This window comes from Fomitopsis serialis (assembly GCF_022376445.1).
Source record: "Fomitopsis serialis strain Sig1Antser10 chromosome Unknown B0H18scaffold_161, whole genome shotgun sequence".
In the NCBI taxonomy this organism is placed as follows: Eukaryota; Fungi; Basidiomycota; class Agaricomycetes; order Polyporales; family Fomitopsidaceae; genus Fomitopsis; species Fomitopsis serialis.
This window is the reverse complement of record NW_025955121.1, coordinates 49643-72756: the sequence shown is the minus strand read 5'-3', so window position 1 is coordinate 72756 and position 23114 is coordinate 49643. Positions and strand designations below refer to the sequence as shown.

The window sequence follows — 23114 nt, the reverse complement described above, 5'->3', positions numbered from 1 at the left end:
TCGCGTGTGTGGCACTGGCCACTGGTGGCGATCTGAGATCTCATCCTCGTCGCTCTGCGCTCTCTACCAGACATTCTACGTGCATACAGAATCAGACCGCGTACTTCGCGCTCATTGCTCAACAAGTGAAATGACCTATGTAAGTACCATCATCAAATGCGATGTGAGGTCATGTGACCGTCGCCTCGACGCGTCGCGACTGAGGATACGCCACAGCAGCGATCTTTGTCTCGACTCTCGACGCGACACAACATCTGCGGGACCGTCGTTCCCGCATGTTGGTCTTTTCCTGCTCGCGGACTCCATATTTCTATTACTCCTTTTGATCTGCTTTTCGCGACACTGTAACGACCTTCCCGCTATGGACGACGACGCAATGGAGATTGACCCAATCTCTCGCCGTGTCTATTCCTTCAACACTGTGGGCAAACCATTCATCTGTGATCACGTCGGGTGGCAACAGAGTCAACCACAGGTTGTGAAGGCCTTGATGGAGGAGGAAGCAGTGGCAGGTGCAGTCATATCTCTTTGTCCCGTGCACTCAGCCCATCGCACCGAGGAGTGCATGTCATGCCAATGTAGAAACATGAGGCCGGCCTGCGCTGGAGATTATGTAGAGCCGGGCTTTGGACGATGCTCATCGTGAGTGCGATCATATCGACGCCAAGTTGTTGCCAACGGTGGTGCGCCATGGCGGGTGCGCGAATTCGCCAGCTGTCGGCCATTTTGCTAGCCAAAACTCCGCTCCACATACGCCCCCTGCGTGGTCCAGGACAACGCTGGAATGCGTGCGCCTTGACCATCAATGGTGCACACCGTACACTGCGGATCTCGAATGCCGTTCGACTACCCTGCTCGAGTGTACGAGTGGATGCCTGCCCGCAGAGATTTGCGGCGCGATCTATCCTAAATTCCTGTGTAGATGTCCCCGGCCTGCCGGCCCATCTCGTGTACTTACTGTCTCGTCGAACTCCAGCACCCTAGGTGATGTTAGGCGTCTGCCCGAACCTTATCAGCTCCTGGAAAATCTGCGGAAATGCATTTTATTTTACCCTTGTATCATTGACTTGACCGTCTCGCAATTCACTCACCCTATATTGCAGGAAGACGTGCGCGGCAATCAATACAAGACTCGGAGTTAGAACTTTACGACCCATGCCCAGGCTTCAAACCACCCACCCGTCCGCGCTTGCGAGCGACCCGTTCGAGTGCGCGCCGTGACCGACGAAAGATCCCACCGAGCCTCAATGGTGGATCGCCACCCGGGAGCCCAAAGAACGTGTCGACACCTGTTTTAGATCAAGCCACTGAAGAACTGAATGACCTCGCGGCGAATGCTTCCACCGAAGCGCTGTCTAGAGCGGAACGACGGAGTGCAGCCTCCAAACGCCAAACGGATGGTCATCCGCAAAAGACACACCACTCTGGAAAGAGCACAGGAAAACGACGGACTACCGTTCTACCTGCTCAGAACGGTACGGTCGCACGTGGCAGCAGACTTGACGGGAACACGCGCCCTGCGCAGTCAGCATCTCGGACGAGAGATGACAGTGCGGATGCGATGGACATCGACTCAGATTCGTTCCTCTACGCGAACAAGTGTGGCAATAGCTCGTCGCAGGTCGCGACCACATCGACCAAGCCTGTGAATTCACGCCGCACGCAGGATGCTGGGCAGTCTCAAGCCACTCCTCCTGGCCTAGCGATCGTCGCGTCTACGCCGCTTCCTGCAGAGCCATCCACCTCGCACCGCCGCCACTCACCCATCACCCCTCCCGCAGACGACCCTCCGCCCACGCACCGCAAGAGCTCTGCAGCCCCACCGACAGTCACCCCTTCTTTCGTTGCGCGTCCAGGGCCGCCCCGGCCAGCTCAGCCCTCCAACCAGTCCATGCAGCGGTTCGCGGCGCCTCTTGGGATGACGTCGATGAGGCGCGGGGTCTCTTCGCAGTACCAGCCTTCGCCGACCTTGCCCACGCGGCAGAGGGGGTTCAAGACACCCTCGGTGCAGTCCAAGCATCCTCCCATACAGCGGTCCGTGACAAAGGCCCCCATGGTCATGACCGCGCGAGCTAGCCTGCCTAGGGATGCGGCGCCCATCACACCCGATGACACACCGCCGCGTCCCAAGGACTCTGCGGAGGATGAGGATATGGACGAGGCGAGGGATGCGGACTCGAGCTTCACGGAGTTCGAGTCTTTCGATGCGGACGCATTGGAAGAGGCGATGAAGCCGTATGATCAGCTATGAAGTCAAAACTCGCATGCATTCATGGGATTCACACTTATTACTTGGGAGCACACTCATATGTCTTGAACTGCTGTACTGTAGATAAGTGATCACTATATTGGTTATTGACCGGGCATAGGATAATTTGATAGTATGTCTTGTACTTATGCTCAATCGCACATGCGCTCCTACTCATCTCTTGGAGAGTCATCCCCGAGCAGCTTTTCTAAGTCTATCCAACGTCTAGGGATGTATTTAGACGGGGATGCCTGCGTATTCATCGTATCCAAGAGCAAGGTTGAGGTTCTACATGACCGTTAGCACTGCGATTGTCGGCGATCAACAACCCAACTTACCTGGAGACACTGCGTCGCTGCCCCCTTGAGCAAGTTATCCAGGCCGCCCTACGAACACCGTCAGCGTGTGAGACGGGCAAATGATACGCGGTACTCACCACAACGACAGCCCTATCACCCTGGCTATGGACCTGGAACCCACCGACAGACCAGCCATGCTTGTTTTCGATATCCTGGAGGACAGGCACGTCCCTTTTGATGGTGACCAGCTTCTCACCACTGTACTTCTCCTCGTACAGCTCCTTTACCTCCTTCGCGGTGACCGTTTCCTTCAGCGGCATCGAAAGCACAGACATGATGCCGCTGAACCACGGCGCGACGTTCGGGACGAACGCAACCTTCATTGGGCTCGTCCCGGATGCGAGCAGGCGCGACAGGTGGCGCCCCGCCTCGCGCTCGTGGATGTGGTCTGTGAGCGAGTACGGCTTGATGCCGCCCGCGAGGCTCTCCGGACTGACCTTCGGTGCAGTGGTCGGCCGACCGTCCGCTGCAAGCGGGCCTGCGACCGTGCCGGCACCGCTGTACCCCGAAACACCAAAGACGGTGGGCCACGCATCGTACTTCAGGTACTTCAGCAGCGGCGCGACAAGCAGCTGAGATGACGTTGCGTAGCATCCAGGGTTGGAGATACGCTTCGAGCCGCGGATGGCCTCACGCCCGTACAGCTCTGACAAGACAGGACAGAGAAAGAAGATTATTATTCTAGCGATGTCTTACAAGGTTGACTGAGACTTCTCACCCGGAAGCCCGTACGTCCACCCATCCTCGAACCGGTAGTCCGCGCTCAGATCCACGACCACGCTGGGCTCCCCGCTTTTCCGCTCCTTCGAACCGCGATCAATCGCGTCCACGAAGGGCTTGCACACGCCGTTCGGGAGCGCCGTGACCCACGCGTCCACTTCGCCGTCCTTCTCCATCCGTTCGACGTCCTCCGCAGAGAGGTCGGAGTACTTGATCTGTGCCTTCGTGTAGCCGTCGAGAGAGTATCCGGCGAGTTGCCGGGACGAGACATGGGTCAAGTTGAGGTGGGGATGAGAGGACAGAAGGGTGGTCAGTGTTTGCCCAGTAAAGCCCCGCGCGCCGATTAGTGCCAGACGCTTTGGCTCTGTCGAGGCAGAGGCAGCAGCAGTAGCGTACCCCCTCGACGAGCCAGGAACAGGCTTCCTAGCGAAGGTGGAATAGGACCGGGCGCCACCAGGCACACCTCTGTGCGGGGGAGCAGAAGGGCCAACAGGTAGGTATGAACGGCCGATCCTGCCCTTCTCCTCGTATCCCTTCACGATCCTCTCAATCTCCTTCACGTCCTGCACGCCATACCAGAACAGACTCTTTCCGGCGCGCGTGAAACTCCCATCCGCCCGTTCGAAGTGCCATGCGCGGTTCTCGTCGTCGGCGCGGGCCGTCCAGAAGAGCTTGCGGTGGTCCTTCTTGATCGCATTGAAGACGTTGTCGACGATGCCGTTCATGACGCCATTGCGAGACGCGAGCAGCTTCGTGAGCACTGGTACCTCACCGGACGGGTGCGACACGATCGCGACGACGTCTAGCGGCTCGTCACCATAGATCGTGTATGGCGTCTCCTTGATTCGGTTCAGGACACCCGCGACGCTGTCGTCGCCAGAGAGGATATCTGGGTCACGGTCGTGGACAACTTGACGGAGACGGTCTGCGCCGACAGACTCGATGGAGCCGTGCCTAAACAGTTTGTAGCCACGGCGGATGAGCGTCCCGGCACCGCTGTCGGTGAAAAGCTCCCTCTGCAGCATATCTGATCGGATGACTGCCACGGATGACGTGCGCGGCAGGTGGTCCAGCAACTCCTTGAACTCGCGGAGCTTGAGCTTCGTGCCGTATTTGACCCATGGCTGTCTCATGAGCTCGTCATATTCCTATGCGTGATGGAGTCAGAAACGCTTCGGATAATAGACAACCGACGCACCTCGTCTAGGTTGATCACGTCCAGCTTCTCTCCTGTTACGCCGTGGAACAAACCACCCTTCTCGTTCAAGAAGACGATCTTCAAGGGCTCGAGCTCCTTTGAGAGCTCACCAGCAGCAATGTCGGCGTTGACATTCAGAATTTGACCCGCGTCGGACTCGGCCAAGCTTGTCAGGATAGGAAGTGCACCAGCCCGAATGGCCGCCTCCAGTGGACGCTTGTCGACTTTGGTGATTTTGCCCACCAAGCCGTACTTCTCCTTGTCGAGGTAGTCCGCCGAAAACACACCGGAAGTGATAGGACGTGCGCGAGTACCTAGTTTCTCGAGCGCGCCAACCAGCTTGAGGTTCTCCTCCAGGAAGACACGCCGTGCAATCTGTAGTGTCTTAGCATCTGGACGCAGCCATGCTTTGAGTCGCGAGACGTAAGGCTCATAGCTGCAGACGCACCTGTGACCCGAATCCCGTCGATGTAGTCCGGCACTACTCCTTCCGCCTCAATGATACTGTTGAGCTGGGGACCCGCACCATGCAGAACTACCGGGTACAGCCCCACTCGGTAGAGGAAGCTCAAGCTGAGGGCGAGTTCGTCAATCTGGTCGAGTACTGCACCACCAATTTTGATGACCGCGAATTTCGCGGGGTTCGAGGTATCCGACGAAGAAGAGAAAATCCTCAAGTATCGCTCGACTTCGCGCTTGGTACCAATGGAGTAGAGAAGGCGTGTGATAGTATCCTATTGAACTGTCAGCATGCGTATCCTACAACACTCTTACCCTGCCACATACCCTGTCCGTTTGAGCACCAGTGTGTATGGCCTTGGATAGGGTGGGTGCTTTGCGCTTCACGGCCTGTACTGCACCTTGACGTCGCCCTGCGACGAGGACTGCCCGCTGCGCCCCACTGGATCTAATCACAGCTCTAGAAGCGCGGCCAACCGCGTACATGATGATAGGCAGAAGAGGTGTAAGTAGCTGGGGTCGAGGGAGGAAAGAGGCGAGCCCTGGCGAGTCTAATAACCTTTTCAAGGTTTCGCCACTGACTCCGGGCGCTTAAGTACTTCACCGACTGGCGATTTCTGCTCATCGGATGAAGTTCATAGAGCTTTTTCGAGATACACCCATAGCTCCTTCTATACCATCTGAGGAGCCTCACCCCTGAACTTAGATATAGCGAGCGACGCCGATTTGAATGGGTGCGGCAGCAATGGGCGAGGCTGGCACACGCAACCAAGAGTTCAGACTCAATTAATAACCTTACACTACTAGTACATACACACCACTGCGCGAGAAAACCCCAATCTTTTGAGAAACGAAAAGACTGCCCAAGCCGCACTGCCAAGTAAATTGTATGTACTGCTTCAAATCACCGAAGGACCTTGACAATGACAGATACTCCTGTGGGCTCAGCGCTTTGTGACTCCCTCAGGCCAGCACTGCTCGCATTCCTTCTGACTATTACAGCAGGGAAGATTCGAGATAAAACCGTCAGTTACACTAGGACGGTGAGTGTTACAGTTCTTCCCATGCCTGCAGCAGCCCGCTAGCATGTAAACTCGCACCGTGAATCATTATTCACATAGGATATCAGTTTATGAGTTGGAACTACTTACAACTTGCGTATCATCGCCCGGGTTCGGACCTCGTCACTACGGCGTGGCGGAACCAATCTCCGGGTGTGTCGACCTGGCATCGAACATGAGATGTCTGAGTTTCGGCTACATGTATAGTTGACTGGCATGATTACGGTGCAAGGCCTGCACCGAACGCAAGGCCTGCACCGAACGGAAGATAACCGTACCGGGTTTACCCAGTCGTATTCATCACAGGTCTCTCGAAACATATCGTGTACCATCTGACGTCCTGTACGTTGGCACGAGGCATCGGTGAGTCTAAGAGCAACGAGCGTCCAGGAGTTCATACATACACTAGACAGTCGAGGATCCCCTGTGCAGCAGAGTGCGGCATGTTCTGGTTCTGTTTCACGAACCCGTCCCAACCACCTCGTGCTCCCAATGATTTGTCCATGCTTGCGAGAATTAGTTTGGCACCACGATGTCGAGGATAACCCTTGCCTTGGGGTGTCTGCGAACTGTTTGCACGATAATGGACTGGAGGATGCGGCTATCCACTTATCCGTTGTGACGTCTGCTATAGCGCCAGCTCGACATATGGGTAATTTGCGTGCTTGTGGTGGCCGAACCGGTACCCCCACCACGGTCGCTCCGTTGACTGTCTCTATGCGGCTTCTCAACGGAGCTAGCCGAGAGGGTGGGCCCATGCTCAATCAAGCCAATAACAAGTAGATCCAATGATTCCTCAACTTGGGACCTACTACGGACTGAGACATACCTGCTGTCCGGTCTGTGAAGTTGTACCGGTTGTGTGAATGTCAGCCCCGTTGCGCAAAAGGGGAGAAATGCGTGGACCGCGGCTGCAGCGAGTTCCATAGGGTCGGTTTCGCATTTCGTCAGTGTCGCCGTGACAGATATCTCGAGGCTTCGGGTCAGTGGGAAGCTGGAAGGCGCCACCAGTCGAGTACCAAGGGCGGTGCCATGGAGGCAGGAGCACGAGAGGTTGCGTATGTGCATAGAAAAAGCGTCGTAGAGGAGCATACACAATCCATATGATGATGCCTGGCAGTATAGCAATAGCAGTAGCAGTCGTAGTCGTCGCCCGCGCACCTGCAGCGGACTCGTAGGGGCGCCCCGTCCGAGAAGGCCTGTCTCCCCGCTCCCAACACCAATCTTCAGGCCACCACCCTCCGGACGGACACCTAGTGGAGAGAAGAGACGGCGCGGCTACTTCTTTTTTGGTGTGCCATCGACCTCGACAATGTTCAGGCCTGTAGACGCAAAGTCAGTTCCAGGTCGAAGATCCAAGCAGTGTAAACGGAAAGGAGTAAGGTAAGAGCAAGGGAGAAGATGCGCACCAGGAGGCAAGCTCGCCTTGAGCTTCTCCGCCTTCTCGGGGTCGTCGAGGGCGAGGGTGTAGAGGTAACGCGTGCAGCGAATCTTGAACTTTGTGCGTGTCTTGCCGCCCGCTACCCGGGGCGCGATCTTCTTGATGCGCGCCGCTGCACACCCCGTCGCTGGTCAGCACTGTCCGGTCCAATGCACTATAGGGTCAAACGCACCTGAGGCGTCCTTTCGCCGGGCGATGTCGATGAACTGCTTGATATCGCGGATTTCTTTGGGCTGTCCGACGCCATCAGCAGCGGTTTCGAGAGCGTCGAGCACGACGACGGCGAGGACGTACCATGGCGGGCGAATGTCTTGCTCGGCGGCGGCGCTTGTGCCTCTCGAATTAGTGTGTCCCTTGCAGGGCGAGATCGGGTGGCTGAACCTTGCTAGTTGAGCTGTATAGCTCCCGGAGAACGCCGAGATCACATCGCTACTGAACTGTGGGCGCTAGATGAATGTCCGCCTGCCATGTTCCACCCCGTGCCTGTCGTTACGTGACTTACTGCACCGTTGCGTATAAGTTGTCGACACTTCCTATTTAAATATTTCCCGCTATATGAAGATAATGTTGCTGCCATCGGGCCGTGATTTTATGCCTGGCCGGACTACTTGAAGCTTACTAGTAGTAAACTGGCTAGGTACACGTCAATGTCCGGTCCTCCTTAAGGTGGATGCTGGTTACCATGTAACTAACAAATTGTAGAGCGCACGCTTTGAGAATACAAAGATTGAGGATTGGAAGGATGACGAGGCCCGAACCAGGTCATGATTATACTACAGAACTGTCTGATCTCCAGTACCTGAGTAAGCATCCGCCCGGGTATAAAGCTTCTATTAGGAGATGCACTGGGGTGCCTACTCTCAGTCATGCTAGTATTGTAGACATTAATGATGGTCTTCTCGATTCAGAGGAGGTACTTATAGTCTTACGGTACTGTGCTAGTTTGTGTTATCAATCAGGTGCCAGTGCTAGGACTCTATTCCATTTCGTGTCGTTGTTTGGCAAGTATTTGTTGGAACATGAGGTTAGGCACGAGCTCGCAAGCTCGGCCGCGACAGTACCTCGCCGAGAGGAGATAGGGGGAGGGTATATAATGAGGGGAAATTTGTGTATCTACCTCACGCGATTGCCCTTCAAGTTCGGGCATCGTCCGCGCCCGGGACACTCGCGCTCGTCGAACGCCGTTCCGCTTGTTCTCACAGTATTCCATCAAGGCCAACTAGTCATGCAATCGATGTTACGTGCATATCGTATTTACGAGTTCACTAATGATTGTCTCTTCTCATTGAGCTTTCTCAATCTAACGCGTGTGTGGCGTGGTATGTCACGGGATTTGTACTTACAGCGCGCTTGCAACGATCGCCTCCTTGTCCCAACCTCGTCCACACGCGCGCGTCTCGATGCCTCACTACATCTGAGGTCGCATAGCTTTCTAGTCTTTCCCCATACCACAAGGCCCAGTCGGGCCCGCACACGATGTCATGTCGCCCGTCTCCGTCTTTCTCTCTGCCGTCTATGTCTTCGCCGCTTTCTGGATCATCCTCCACCTCGCCTTCTGCCTCCTCCTTCCGCGCACTCCTCGCGTCGCGCTCTCGTACTATCCGCCACCGTCCGACCGCTCGCCTGTTCTTCTCACCGAGGGTGTGCTCCTCCTCAACGTCCGTACCACGCAACTCAATGTCGCGCCGACGCGCTCGCGAAGTGGTTCGCGAAGAGTAGGAGGGAGAACGTGCGCCGGGGCGTCACTGCGGCTTACACGATCGGCGGGGTACTCGCTGCCGCTGGTATGGTCGGAGCGTTGGGCGTGTTGTTTTGGACGGTCGTCAGGCTGGCGGTCGTCCTGCTTGGACGGTGGGCGGGTGCGAGTGCGGGTGCTGGTATCGCGGCGAACACACCGCGGCTCTGGAAGCGTGACGAGGTTGCAAGTCCTGTCGCCGCCCCGGCGACTGACTACGATATACCCATTTACGCGATAGTAAGTGTCATTCCGTCGCGCTCTGCCCCGCATTTGTTTTATCTGTCTGGTCTTCGCTATATCATGGTCCACTCCGCTTTGTATAGTACACGAAGTCTAATACGACGTTTTAGATCCCCGGAGTGACTGTTCCTTTCAGCCACATCCCGCTGCTCGTCCTTGCCCTTGTCAGCAGCCAAATCATCCACGAGCTTGGGCACTTCGTCACGGCTGCACTGTACGTCGCCGCGCCGGCGGTCCTACTCGTACTGACTTGCGTTGACAGAGAGAACGTGCCCGTGCTCACAATAGGCCTCTCAATGAGTGTCGTCATACCGTCCGCCTTCGTCGCGCTCTCGCACGGCGCCCTCTGTGAACTGACCGCACCCGCACGGTTGCGCGTCGCCTCCTCGGGCGCGTTCCACAATGTTGTTCTCTACCTCATCTTCTCCGGACTTACACGCGCTCACGTGGACCGCGCACTGTTGAGCGTGATGGGCTACCGGGACGTGGGCGCGTGGGGGCGCGTCGTATCGCACATTCAGCCGGTGAGCACAGTCCCGCCAGTCGCACGTAATCAGCTTAGCAGGTGCCGTCGCATAGGGATCGCCGCTGGAAGGGTATCTGCCCGTTGGCGCGATCGTGACGAAGATAGACGACGACCTATTGTCAGGCGTTCCCGCCGATAGTGACGCCTGGACGACGCTTCTGTCGCGGCCTGACGCCGGGGACGATAGTGAGGAGGGATGGCTGGGGTGGTGCGTGGACCGACGATGGTTCGTAGGTAGGCCTCCGAGACTCCCTGCCGTCCCCCGCTGACTCCCCGTAGACCAGTCCGACGCCTGCTGTACGCCGGCGATGACCGCCCGTAATGCGACCGCGTGCTTCGTCGCGTATCCGCCGTTCGCACTCGAGCGCTGCCTAGACCCGTGCCCTACCTCGGCGACGACGTGGAGGCGCCCGCTTATGCGCGTTGTGGGTCTGCCGTGGACTGCGCGGCGGACCACGTCTGCGTGCGCCCGCGCGACGATCAGGCGCTGCTCCGCCTGACGGTCCACCTCCCGGCGTGGGCCGCGCAGAATGCACATGCGACGGATACGGTCGTCGTGTGGAACGGCCCGCGCGTCGAGATTCTCGAGGAAGGTGCGTAGTCCTAGCCCTCACCTGGAACGCAGTTCACCCCGCGCAGTCGAGGTGACGACGTACGCACCGCGCCTCCGCATCCTACCGTTCGCATTGCCTGGCTTCTTCACGGCGCTCTTGTCCTACCTCTCCGCGCTCAACCTCTCGCTCTTTCTCTTCAACCTCCTCCCGCTTTCGTTCCTTGACGGCGCACCTTGCTTTTCCGCGCTCTTTGACATCGCGGTGCTCGCGTGCTCCCGAAATCCTAACCCGCTCGCCCGCTCGCAGGAGTCTGCTGCACCGGGGGATGTGGAACTCGGCGCGGTCGAGGGCGGGGGGAGCCAGTTTGAGCGGTGGCACATGCGCTTTGACGTGCGAGCGCGGTGGAAGAGGCGGCTGGAAAGGGCGCTGCATCTACTCTCGGCGGGACTGGTGGGCGCGAGTGTACTCTTGGGGATAGCAGTGGGTATGGGCAGCTAATGATAGTCAGTCATGGACATGGAAGCCATGCCGGTGGGTTAGGATGGCCCGAGTCTTCAAGGTCGCAGTCGGATCCACTTCAACTTGGGCGTAGAATCGGGATCGCGGGTATACATATCCAGTGCGAACGTTGTACATTGCTTTGTCTGTGCTCTCTCGTCGTGCTCTCGTAGCGTGCTGTGTGGTATGTTTTGGTTGTTCCTTGTAATGGACAATGGTGCTCAAACGAACGTGAAACTCGGCTCTCTGGGTGATGGACACCTTGACCGAGATGGTCTACCTCTGATCGAACTTGCACTGACCGTCACAGCAATCTTGAACATATCATGTCAGGTCACACTAGTGCAGACACTAAGGTGCCTAGGTATATGCTACATCTGGTTGCCCGCTCGACTCGAATGACGCTCGCTAATTCCATACATGACCGCCCTCCCCCACTCAACAAGGTCGTGTTTGGGGTCTGCCTACGGGAGACTATCGCTAGTCAAATAATCGGTACAGTGCTCGTGTGTTCTGTACAGTGTACACAAGTACTTAGCGAGTCGATCGGAGATGCACACTAAATAAACACGTGTATGGGCGCTTGTCACAGCGCGCGCCGTCGTGACGCGCATCGTGCAGCAGCACCGCTCGCCGTCGCCGTCCTCCTGACCACCGACTCGACTCGTATACCCATCGCATCCGTTTAGCAGCAGCCTCCTGCCACCACAGCCGTAACGACACAGCGATCCCCGCGATGAAGGTCTACGCGCTCTCTGTGGTCCTCGTGCCTCCAGGCAAGTCAAGCACGACGCTCAGCACGGCAACGGACCTCTCGTCATTCTCGTTTTACCAGCGCCCGAGCGTCGGCGAGTTCATGCAGTTCTTCACGAAGACGATCGCGGAGCGCACGCCGCAGGGCCAGCGGCAGAGCGTGCAGGAGAACCAGTACACCGCGCATGTCTGGAACCGGGGCGGGGCTGAGCAGCTGGCGGGTGAGTGTGCGATTGCGTCTGTCGGCATCGGGACGTCGAGCGCGATGAATGCTGATGGCGGACGTGCGGCGCGCAGGTGTGATCGTCACCGACCAGGAGTACCTGTCCGACCTGCGTTCTCCCTCCTCACAAGCTCCTCGACGACTTCATGGCAAGGTCCCCGTCTCCTCATACGGCACGCCCACCGCGATCTCTTTCCCCGAGATCACACGTACCTGCAGAAGTACCAGGACCCCCGCCAGGCGGATGCGATCATGAAGTGCAGCAGGAGCTCGATGAGACGAAGATCATCCTGGTAAGTGCGCTGCGTTTAAGCTGGGTGTGCTAGGGTGGGACGAGCGGGAGCGGGGGCTGCTAGATGGCGGGGATTCCGCTGGTCGCGTCGAGTTGTTTCTGAAACATGCTTCTGCCGCACCGGCGGTTTAACACCACGCAGGGCGCACCAGCGCCCGCGCCCCGCACCCCGTCTCTTAACTCCGTCCTTTGGTGCACCGAGGAGGGTAATCCCAAAAGACGCAAGACGCTGACGGGGCTTTCGGACCAAGCACAAGACATCGAAAGCGTACTCGAGCGGGGGGAGAAGATCAACGACCTCGTCGACCGTCGAACGCGCTCTCCGCGCAGAGCAAGGCGTTCTACAAGACCGCAAAGAAGGTGCGAGCGCGTCTGGCTGCCTCGATGCGAGTGCTGACGCCGTCCGCTGTCTCGTGAACTCACACAGCAAAACTCGTGCTGCGTCGTCATGTGAGCGCGCTCCGGCTCGCGCTGAGACATGCCGGGAAGAGAGTTCACTCGGGCCCGGCGGTGCTGTGTCGGATGGGTGGGATGGATCTGTAATTGCTAGACGTGGGCGTGGGTATGGGCGCAGCGCGTTCGCTCGTATGCATGTGCATACCCGTGTGGGCTCTACTCTCGCGTGCCCGTGTGAGGGCAGGTACATATGGACGGGCGATCTGGTGCTGTGTAGAGGGATGGTGGGTGTGGACAGTTAGTCGGTGCGCACGCCCCGCTACAACACTTAAATACTACTCAGGTCGCGCGGTCGTGCTGCACATGCATTGTACTTGTATGCACTCGGTAATGCACTTATTGCTTTTGAGTGATAGGTCACGGTGGCCTTATCTGGACGGGAGTGCCCGAGGGCACAAGGGTATTCAACTTTGCTCGGCTTTCAACAATAGGGTCCCACGCCGCCCGTGTCACGGATGTACACAGCGAGGCCAGTATCCTGAACGCAGATGAACAGCTACGGGCGACGCGGCAATATCTGAAGGCTCACTGTCGGACGCCCGGCAGTGTATGCGCTCAGCGTGTCGTGTACGCAATACCTGGACAGCTAAGACAGTGTATAGTAGGACATGAAGGATGCGCGCATCATCACTCGTCGATATTTCAATCTTCGTGCAGGATGATACCGTCGTTCCGTCAACTTCGAGAGCATACACTGAACACCACAGTTAGCCAGCCTCCGAGATTGTCGCTGGTTGTGGACCTGCGAGACCGGAGCGGCAACGAGGACGAACTGGCGAGACGCGGTTGCTTGAGCGCAATATCACGTACGTACACTTGAACTTACCTTCATATCATTCCATTTGATGTTTCGACGTGACGTGGTTTGTGGATGGATGGATGGGAAGTGCGAGTGGTTTGCGTCGCGACAGATGGGCAAGGGCGCAGAGCCTCGAGGCTCGCACGGAGCTGTGCCTGGTGATTATCACGAAGCCCGGAGATTGTGCGCAACAGTACAAATTAGCTTTTGCGGGGAAGGCGATGTTCAATGAACGTCAACATCGGCGGCTTGTTCTTGCGGAAGCGTCTTGTACTTTGACTTCATCTCGACCCGATTCAGTACTCCGTGATCATACGCCTCGAGGGCAAGTGCACGCGATACGAGATTCCATTCCGTACCTATCTACGTTCCTCGCATGAGCGTTCCACGGAAAGCGCATCGTCGGGTTCCATTGAACTCTGTGCACGTATCGGAGGCACAGGATGAACTCGACGGAAATGATATGATGCCCCTGTGCCAGGCGGCCGTCAGGAGATGTCACTGACCGGCGGCCAGACTTATCTGCGGTGGACAGTGCACGGTGTTTGAGAGAAGGAAGAGACGTTCGTTTCGGATGCGGCCGGTGCCGTGCAGAGCGGGCTGGGGAGGCGTTGCTACGCAACAGACTGCAACAAGCTGGAGTGGGCGGGTGGCTGCGGTTGATCTGGATCTCGATGAACGAGATGTGATCTGGCCGCGCGGGATCATAGTGGGCGCCTGATGGACGCAGCGCGTTGTTGGACGTCGCGCGCACGGACGACGGGGCTGCAGGGATCTGCAGTGCTTACAGTCGCGTGGCAGTGGCCTTCCATGCATCCTTTCCGGACATTGACAGTTCTTCGACTGCCAGATAGATCCGCCGCGTCCAGATGTCCCCGCCTCCCTATATGAACCCGTCGCCGTCTGCCATGCCCTCCACCACCGCCCCCGCACAGCTGAATACCCACACCCACCATGAGCAGAATTCTCGACAACGTCAAGTTCGCCGTCGACGCCTTCGCCGCCAGCGAGGCCCCCCTCGACGAGCACGGTGCCACCCCGCAGCCGTCCCTCCTCTCCCGCGGGATCACCGACATCCAGCAGAGGCTCGTCCGCGGGCCTGGCTTCACGCCCGACGACCTCGTGAGTCTTCTGCGTTTGCACGCGTCATTACACGTCTGACACGCGCATATAGCCCGCATACATCAACGCGGTCAGGAGCCTGAATGGCCCCGGCATGACGACCGCAAGTTCCTGGTGAGTTACAGCAGTGCATTCGATTCACAGTAGCGCGGGGCGCGACGCGTGTGGCTGCGCCGCCCGAGCGCGCCACGCTACCGTGAGAGATAAGCTATGAGATACTGGAGGTATTCCTCTCAGGATGAGATCCTTTAAACATCCTGCGGTGATAATCTCTGACCAGTACGCACTGTCTACGGGCCCAATGGAAGCTGACTCGTGCATGCGTGCATGGTCACCTATCATTAAGGACCGTTCTTGATCGCGCCGTTGCAGCACAACTTGGTGTCCGGTGGGAGATATGATTGTATTCCGACCCACTCTGGTGTGTTGCTGCGACGGCGCGAGCGGTGGTGACGCATGACGCGTCCGAGCAGGCAGCGCTGCCGTCGGGGGACTGAACCATGTCCTGGACGCCGCTGACGCCAGTGACCTGTACCGCTATTGCACTGACGTGGGCGGCTGCGCGCGAGTGAGATACTTCAGTATCTATTTGGGTGCGCTGGAGCACAGTTTCGCGTATGCCTACATTCCTTCTCTGCGGCTACGGAAAGAGCGCAGCTTCGACGCTTGACTCGTGCGCATGCATGCGACGTGTATACTTCGACTGTCGATCATCGCGCTCGAGCGCGAGCATCTTGGCGAAGTGCATTCTAATTTCTCAGAGTCCCAGCTCCACCCATATCGCCCTGAAAGCGTGCACAGAGGCGTAGGTCGACGGATGTGGTTCCAGTGATGGATCATTCACGGCCTGGCCAGCCATAGACGAGGCTGCACCCGCCTCGGTCAGCCTGGACGCTCAGATCCGCTCCTACGGCCTGCTCTAGCACTGATCCCGACGGACTCAGGATGTGCGCGTTTTGTGCGACCAGGCCTGTCGCGACCGTCAGTGCTATCCAGAAGCAGGATACGACTTGCACGAACATGCGTTTCCTGTGTGGCGGGATGTCTTGTGCGGGTTTCGGGCTACATTCTACAGTCCTGCAATGCACGGGTCATGAACTGATGGTCGTACCTCCAGCTCGAGAAACTCCTCACCCTCATAGCGCGCTCGCCGGACGACTCCGCGTTCGCCAAGCAGCTCGAGCACGCGGCCATCCAGCTCTGCAAGTGCCCACATATCCCCGTGTCGGGCTTGACGCTCACGCTGCATACAGTGTACAAGACCTGCCGCACCCTCCGAGCGGCTACCTCGCGCTGCCGAAAAGCCCCAGCGCCCCGCCGACCGCGGCGAGCGTGAACAGTCCCGCGAAGTACGCGTTCCGCAGCGCGGACGGCGCGAACTACAACGTGCTCACGCCCGCCCTCGGGATGGCGGGCATGCCGTACGCGCGCAGCGTCCCGTCGACGAACCCGCTCCCGCCGCAGTACCTGCCCGACCCTGGGCTCGTGTTTGACACGCTGTTGAAGCGGGATGAGTTTGTCGAGCACCCGGGTAGGTCCTGGTCAGACTTCTGCACGGCTGGGGACAAATCATTGATGACTGTGTAGGTGGGCTCTCGGGCATGTTCTTCGCGTTCGCGAATATTATCATTCACAGCATCTTCAACACGGACCCGCGCGACTGGACGGTCAACGCTGCGAGCAGCTACCTCGACCTCAGCCCGCTGTACGGGAGCTCGCAGGCGGAGGTCGACGGCGTCAGACGTAGGTGTCCGCGCTTGTTCGAGGGAGCACGTTTGCTGACGTTGTTGGGTGGACAGGCAAGGACGGGACGGCCGCTTGTGGGAGGACGTCTTCGCGGATAGGCGGCTCATGTTCATGCCGCCCTCGACGTGCGCGCTGCTCGTGCTCTTCTGCCGGAACCATAACGTACGCTCCTCTCTTTCTCCCGCTTACGCACTCTGATGCCTTTCCTCCCCCTCCCTGCTACGCGTGCTCGCTAGTTCGTAGCCTCGCAGATCTTTGCGGTCAACGAGCGCGGGACGTTCGTGGATCCAGCCAAGCTGGACGCGGCGGCGCGCGCAACACAAGACGACGAGCTCTTCCAGCGCGCGCGCCTCGTGAACACCGCGTTCTTCATGCAGGTCATCCTTGGCGACTATGTCGGCGCGATCTGGGCCTGACCGGGACGGCTGGGGTGGCGGCTGGACCCCTCGAGGTGCGTTCCGTCTTAGTTGGGAGTGGAGGAGGGCTGACGGCGGAGTAGACGATGCGGGAGGCGAACCACGAGTTTGCGCCGCAGGGCGAGGGGAACGCCGTCGCGGTGGAGTTCAACCTGATGTATAGGTGGCACGCGACGAGCTCGGTGCAGACTCGGCGTGGATCGAGGCGCTGTTCGAGAAGATGTTCGAGGGGAAGTCGGGCGCGAGGTGCGTGCACTGTTCGTGGTTCTTGCGACGGTTGACTGAACATGGCGGCGGGGGCGCAGGTCACGGTGGACGAGTTCAAGACGGCGGCGATGAAGCTGATGATGGGCGCCCCGAAGGACGTGAAGCAGTGGTCGTTCGATGAGTAGGTTCCGGCCTTGCGGGTACGGTGTGCGCCGCTGACCGTTCCGTAGCCTCAAGCGTGGCCCTGACGGTCGGTTTGCCGATGGTGAGCAGCCTTGTTTCTCCGTTTGATGCTCGGAGGGGAATGACAATCGATTGGATCGCAGCGGACCTCGCGAAGATCCTGCTCGACGCGACGGAGTCCCCGGCGAGCGCGTTCAAGGCGCGCGGGATTCCGGACGTGCTAAGGGTTATCGAGATCCTGGGGATCATGCAATCTCGGAGCTGGGGCACATGTCGGTGAGACTCGTCTGTTCGCCACGGTGCGATGACTGACGGGATTCTGGGCTAGTTGAACGAGTTCAGGTCGTTCATGGGCTGCGCGTAGTGAACTCATCGTATATGCGCGACGCTCGACGCTAATGGTGAGGACGGACAGCGTACGAGTCCTTCAAGGAATGGAACCCGGACCCGAAGATCTACGTGAGTCAGAGTCCCGAGTGACCGTCGCTATCGAGATCCGCTGAGCCGCTAATGCCGCTTCGTCATGCGTGCGTTAGATGGCCGCTGAGAGTTTGTACCACCACATCGATAATCTCGAGCTGCATGTGCGTGCGCAATCTACTGCGGCTGTAGCTTGTGGGCGCGTGCTGACGGGTGTGGGTGCAGGTGGGCTTGCAGGCGGAGGAAGCGAAGGTGCCGATGCCCGGCTCGGGGCTCTGCCCGGGATACACGATCTCGAGGGCGATTCTCGCGGACGCGGTGTGTTTGACACGCGGGGATCGGTTCTTGACCGTGGACTTTACGCGTGAGTTGTCCCGCAATCGCGTCTGTCTGGTCCCGTCGACGGGTACTGACGCGCGTGTGCTTGTGTCCATGTAGCGTTCAACCTCACGGCGTGGGGGTACCAGGACTGCATGTACGAAAAGCGGGACGGCTCGATCGGCGGGATCATCGGCAAGATGCTGTTCCGCACGCTGCCGGATTGGTACCCGGCGGCGTCGGCGTACGCGCTCTTCCCGTTCATCGTGCCGCAGAAGATGAAGGCGTTCGTGAGCGACCTGCCGGACTCGCCGGTGGGGAAGTACAAGTGGACGAGGCCGGCTGGGCCTGCTCGTGCTAGGGGACTGCACGGCCCGGGGTCTGCGGGGCTGGTGGGGAATGGGAGTGGAAACGGGAACGGGCTGAATGGGTCTGCGAAGATGGAGAGCCGGTTGCAGAGCCTCTTGGGCAGTGTTTTGCCTGATGTGTCGTCGGTAAGTTGTGGTTCTGCTTTGCTTGTGTCGACTCGGTCTTGATTTGTCTTGATGCAGGTTGAGCGGGTATTGTTGAACACCACTGCGGTCACCAAGCATGCGCTGGTCATACGGACAATTACGGAGAAGTTGATCGCGGCTCACTCGATCGAGCACGTTGGGGCGAAGACGAAATATCTGAACGTCGTCAGGGACGTGATCAACGTCCTTCCGGTGGTTTGGATTGCCGATGAGATTGTAAAGCGACTTGTCTCTCGACGATTGAGCGCGCTGACTGGCGGATCAGATTGGGCTGCCGTTGAAGACGGAAGAAAATCCGAGTGGCATATACCGCCCTCAAGAGGTGGTTGATATGTTCCGCAGTGTCGCCAGGTGAGGTTGATTTGATTGTGTTGTCGACGCTCATATGTGGCCAGTTATGTCTACCACGAGACGTCTGCATCGCGGGAGTTCGAAGAGAATGAAGATGCGGTGCGTGCAACAAGCCTGGTTGTCAAGCACGTGAAGGAGCTTCTAACAGACGCGAATGGGCACTCGGTGAGTGCATCAATTGAGGATGTGTTTATAGCTCAGTTGAATCATCGGCACATCTTCCAGCTCAATGGCCTCGCCGACAGTGCTCTGCAGTTGACGATCGGCAAGAACGAACACGAGCGACCGTTCATTCAGACACTATTGGCCGCTTCACAAGGTAGCTCACGCGATGCCTTGGCTGCTGGAGTATTCGCGGAGCTTGTACCGACCGCTATGCCGTTCGCCCGGGCTATCTGCCAAGTGATCGACTATTATCTCTGCGACGAACGCTGTACGCGGTTTTCTGAACATTTGGCACGCTCGCGACGGCCCGATGCTGCCTTCGACAAAGCGGTTGCTGAGGCATTAGGTATGTCGGACATCCATGCTCCATGTCTCAGTCTGATTTTGCTACCGAAACAGATGGCTCACAGGTATGCTCGTTTTCTTGTATGTTCCATTGCACCGTCTCACGAGTTTCTGTAACAGTGGCTGGATGCTACCTCTCCCAAGTATGGGTATGTGTTATGCACTATCAATGCTTGTACACACTAATCACACTTGAAAGCCTCATGCATCCTCATCTTTTCATTGAGGTTTGTTATTTGTTATTTATCATGTCAATGTCCTCACAACTGTGCATAGGCTGCTTTTCACATGTTGCAAGCCATATTTGGCCTCCCTCGTGTCAAGACAGCACAAGGTTCATCAGGCCAGCTGCACAGGTACTTCGAACAGTAGCTGCAATCCTGCACACTTTTTGGCTGATGTGCATTGCAGGATTATTAGCCCTGGCAGTGGTGACAACACACACTATTTGAACACTGATGCCCAGGTCACATCATGGCCCATCTCACTCATAATTGAGGTATGTGTATTAAAAAAATGTAGAGCCTGATCTTCACTCTTGTTGTAGTTTGTGACATATTGACATGGTATGTATGTGCAAGTGAGCATAAGCAATATACACCATGATTGTTGTGTCACTGTGTCATGGAACTAAGCCTTAGCCACTGTGCCAAATGTTACCAGATTAATCAAATACCATGAACAAGGCCCATGATGTTTTGTCAAAGAATAACACACATAAAATGTGTTTTCCTGGAGGGTATCACATACCAATCACATTGTCTGATGATTTGGTGGTTTGAACACAACAGCTTACAACCTATCACAGTGCCTAATATTGCCTAAGAGTACCACTCACAGGCTAATCTAATATGCATCTGAAATATATGTCCTCCTAAATGCTAAGTTTGATAGAAGGCTAGCTATATGAAACCATAATGGCACTTAATTTAACACAAAGCTCTATGCCATTGGCTATGGGATGGTCTATCACACAAAACATAAGGACTGCACAGGTAGTGGTGGTCATGTGTCACAGGACCTCCAAACATGCTACACTGTCACTGGTCATCATTCAGCCTGCCATATGTGATGAACCAAAGTTTTACCACCTGTGGTGCTGTTTGAGCAGCCCCACCACCCAAGAGGCCATTGTTACAACACCCATGTCATGCTGCCTGATGGTTGCTCAGGCATCATGCATCACCCTGTGTCACTTTGTATTTTGATCTGCAGTATATATACTGTGATACCCTAGAGATGCACCCTTTGTTACGGGTAGGCAATACCTTGCCTGCCTTCTAGATTAGATTATGGACTGATAGTGTAGATCATATCTTATCTTCATGTACCTAGCTATCTCACTTCCATATTTGGAAGTAATCTCATCTTACCACTGAACCACCATCTCGTCCAAGTACACTACACCATGCTGTCCGAGTAGGTTCACTACATCCTTGGCTCGCTCGTTGCTTGCCTAGGAACTCCCCTCGGCTTGTGCTCCTCACCTCGCCTAGGACTTCTCGACTCGCTCCTCACTAGGCTAGGACTCCCCCTCGACTCAGTTCCTCCTGACTGTCTAGGACTTTATAGTGCTTCCACAACCCATAGCACGGCTCCTTGTCCTGCTAACAACCCTAGCAGGAGCTCCTCGCCTTGCTAACAACCTCACTCATCTCCATTCCCCCTCTGGTCACATTGTGACCACCAAATTCCAATACCCCTCCTACACTTTTACCACTTGCTGGGGAGAGGGCCATGTCTGGCAGTACAATCCCATTGGTTTATATACATGAGAAATGTTTAGTGCATAGTGTGGGTGTACCCATGGGTGTCTGAGGGCATACCCATACCCATACCCACATGGGTTGCATACCCATGGCATGGGTATGGGTTTTGCATGGGTATCATGGGTACCCTTGGGTATGGGTACCATCATGGGTAGATCTATGTGCAGTTCATGGTACTCATCATTTTGCATGATGGGTAACATGATTGGCAAGATATGGGGTGTGTTTATTTATCAGTATCATACTGGCCAAGTGAGCTCAAACCAGACTCACAACTGGTCTGCCAATTGGAGGAATGACCCCACAGAGCAGCCAGGGAGATGGATGTGACTAGGGGCTGTTCTCTTTGAACAGTGTCCTGGACAACCTGCAATCCAATGACAGGGCAGCAAAGCAGGATGGTGCATATCTACTGCTACCACTTTGAGAACAACCCCACTGACTGCATGGTCAATCACAGCATTGAAGTTGGAGTTTTCAGTTTTGCAATCCAGGACATACATCAATCAGATGGGAGGCATCTACATGAGGGCAGTAGGCTGTTATGCAAGCAACTTATATATGCAAGAACAATGGAGAGGATAGGTTAAATGGGTCAAAGCAAGGTAACAGGTCAATTAAATGGGTCAAAGCAAGGTAACATGACAAAATCATCCAAAATGTGACAAAGGATCAAAGAACCTGATAAACAGTGACTGTACCTTTATTTCCGGTACATATCACTACTTAGGTGGGGAGACCACAAGATTTGGGGGATAGCAAGGCTGTATATACAAATGCACATCACAACACAGAAGGGATATTGATGCCATGGGCAGAGCCTTTTTGAATTCACCACATCCCAATGGGTCACCCCAATGTAGCAGGATTACTGTGGGTCAACATTGAGCAGAAACTCAGGGTAGACAACCATTTAACTGAAACACAGGCTAGATGTGGCATTGTGCAATGAATATGAATAGTCTGCCACATAGACTAGCCTCAGAGAAGAGGAGCATATTAGGTTGATTTACTAATCATCATCACTGAATACTGCCTTATGTCACAGGTTTCTCACCAACATATGATAAATAGGGCCAGGGGATGAACATGACCAGCCCATGATGTGGACATTTTCATTGAGAGCTTAATGCATTGCTAGTTAGTAAGTGACACAACTGGGACCATGATTTCTTATAAACAGCATGATCATAGCCCTACTACATTGCTGAAATCCTGGATTTAGTAAATTAACTAACAATGCATCTATGCAAAATGTAAAACTGAAACTGCAGGTCTAGTGTTCATCTCAAAAGGCCCTTGACACAGTATCCGTATTGATTCTTCTTATGCTATCAGGAGTGGCCATGTCACAGATGCCTAGCAAAAGATCAAAGTAAACAGTATCACTGGCTGTCCAACATGAACAATTACATGGTAAGATTCAGTCTGGTCATATTTTGTATTTCAGCTCATAGATACATGGCACTGGAGTAGCTATCATTGTGAGTTAGAAAGATGAGGTCAGCATGATGGCACCCACACTGTAATGCACTTGTTGTCATCATTGTGACAACTTCAGCAGTCTGTGTATCTTTCATTGGAGCATAACTTAATGATAAATGTCAAACTTTGTCTTCTGGTTGCTGAAAGGGAACTTTACCATACTGTCATTGCAAAGAACTCTGGTGCAAGCTTCAGGATTACCATATAGGCTGTTAAACTGTGGGAGATACACAGCACAGACTACATGACTAGCAGTTACCATTCTCTACTGCTGGATTAGCACTGCAGTAGTCCATGGGTCACATGGGTTCTATGGTGTACCGTTTGACGCTTTATTATCCCAGATCTAATCTTTGTAACACTCTAGATCTAATCTTTGTAACCTATATCTAATCTTTGTAACCCTCTATATCTAAAACTTTCGTGACTCGCGATATCTAAAACTTTCGTGGCTCGTATATCTAAAACTTTCGCATTGCCACCATATCTAACAAGTCTTTGGTGCCC

The 23114-nt window shown here is 55.8% G+C and overlaps 7 protein-coding genes across 7 annotated transcripts; 5 read left to right on the top strand and 2 right to left on the bottom strand.

The window, feature by feature from the left end:
- Window positions 1-61: 61 nt before the first annotated feature.
- B0H18DRAFT_136482 (uncharacterized protein) lies at window positions 62-2459 on the top strand. The gene is made up of 3 exons (XM_048036803.1): window positions 62-139; window positions 217-512; window positions 1104-2459. Exons 2-3 carry the CDS (start codon window positions 362-364, stop codon window positions 2249-2251), a joined length of 1299 nt encoding a protein of 432 aa, XP_047886548.1. The 5' UTR covers window positions 62-139; window positions 217-361; the 3' UTR covers window positions 2252-2459.
- On the bottom strand, window positions 2400-5527 carry B0H18DRAFT_136478 (uncharacterized protein). Its single transcript, XM_048036802.1, has 6 exons — window positions 5312-5527; window positions 4974-5259; window positions 4526-4917; window positions 3326-4475; window positions 2685-3253; window positions 2400-2634 (listed from the first exon to the last, which is right to left on the bottom strand). Exons 1-6 carry the CDS (start codon window positions 5468-5470, stop codon window positions 2548-2550), a joined length of 2643 nt encoding a protein of 880 aa, XP_047886547.1. The 5' UTR covers window positions 5471-5527; the 3' UTR covers window positions 2400-2547.
- A 1796-nt stretch (window positions 5528-7323) lies between these two features.
- Window positions 7324-7783, bottom strand: B0H18DRAFT_1087825 (ribosomal protein L38e; the record flags this gene model as incomplete). Its single annotated transcript, XM_048032207.1, has 4 exons — window positions 7324-7367; window positions 7455-7598; window positions 7659-7719; window positions 7781-7783. 4 exons carry the CDS (start codon window positions 7781-7783, stop codon window positions 7324-7326), a joined length of 252 nt encoding a protein of 83 aa, XP_047886546.1.
- A 1094-nt stretch (window positions 7784-8877) lies between these two features.
- B0H18DRAFT_1045733 (uncharacterized protein) lies at window positions 8878-9475 on the top strand (the record flags this gene model as incomplete). Its single annotated transcript, XM_048030761.1, has 2 exons — window positions 8878-9165; window positions 9189-9475. Coding segments are annotated over exons 1-2 (485 nt in total), but the record flags the coding sequence as incomplete, so codon positions are not given.
- Window positions 9323-11270, top strand: B0H18DRAFT_1045731 (uncharacterized protein). The gene is made up of 7 exons (XM_048030760.1): window positions 9323-9461; window positions 9575-9678; window positions 9727-9988; window positions 10044-10224; window positions 10270-10342; window positions 10366-10583; window positions 10630-11270. Exons 3-7 carry the CDS (start codon window positions 9761-9763, stop codon window positions 11040-11042), a joined length of 1113 nt encoding a protein of 370 aa, XP_047886544.1. The 5' UTR covers window positions 9323-9461; window positions 9575-9678; window positions 9727-9760; the 3' UTR covers window positions 11043-11270.
- Window positions 11271-11778: 508 nt separating this feature from the next.
- B0H18DRAFT_1125625 (Longin-like domain-containing protein) lies at window positions 11779-12764 on the top strand (the record flags this gene model as incomplete). Its single annotated transcript, XM_048035038.1, has 6 exons — window positions 11779-12016; window positions 12093-12227; window positions 12277-12311; window positions 12453-12578; window positions 12641-12670; window positions 12738-12764. The coding sequence occupies 6 exons, from the start codon at window positions 11779-11781 to the stop codon at window positions 12762-12764; spliced, it is 591 nt and encodes a 196-aa protein (XP_047886543.1).
- A 1726-nt stretch (window positions 12765-14490) lies between these two features.
- B0H18DRAFT_1045721 (heme peroxidase) lies at window positions 14491-20116 on the top strand. Its single transcript, XM_048030759.1, is given in 22 exon segments — window positions 14491-14720; window positions 14763-14801; window positions 15805-15893; window positions 15941-16218; window positions 16275-16430; window positions 16492-16595; window positions 16670-16828; window positions 16933-17031; window positions 17055-17095; window positions 17294-17511; window positions 17655-17698; window positions 17776-17823; window positions 17885-18023; window positions 18098-18471; window positions 18529-18708; window positions 18758-18843; window positions 18888-19008; window positions 19069-19338; window positions 19474-19506; window positions 19630-19709; window positions 19765-19882; window positions 19901-20116. The coding sequence occupies 21 exon segments, from the start codon at window positions 14520-14522 to the stop codon at window positions 19880-19882; spliced, it is 2877 nt and encodes a 958-aa protein (XP_047886542.1). The 5' UTR covers window positions 14491-14519; the 3' UTR covers window positions 19901-20116.
- The last annotated feature ends 2998 nt before the right edge of the window (window positions 20117-23114 follow it).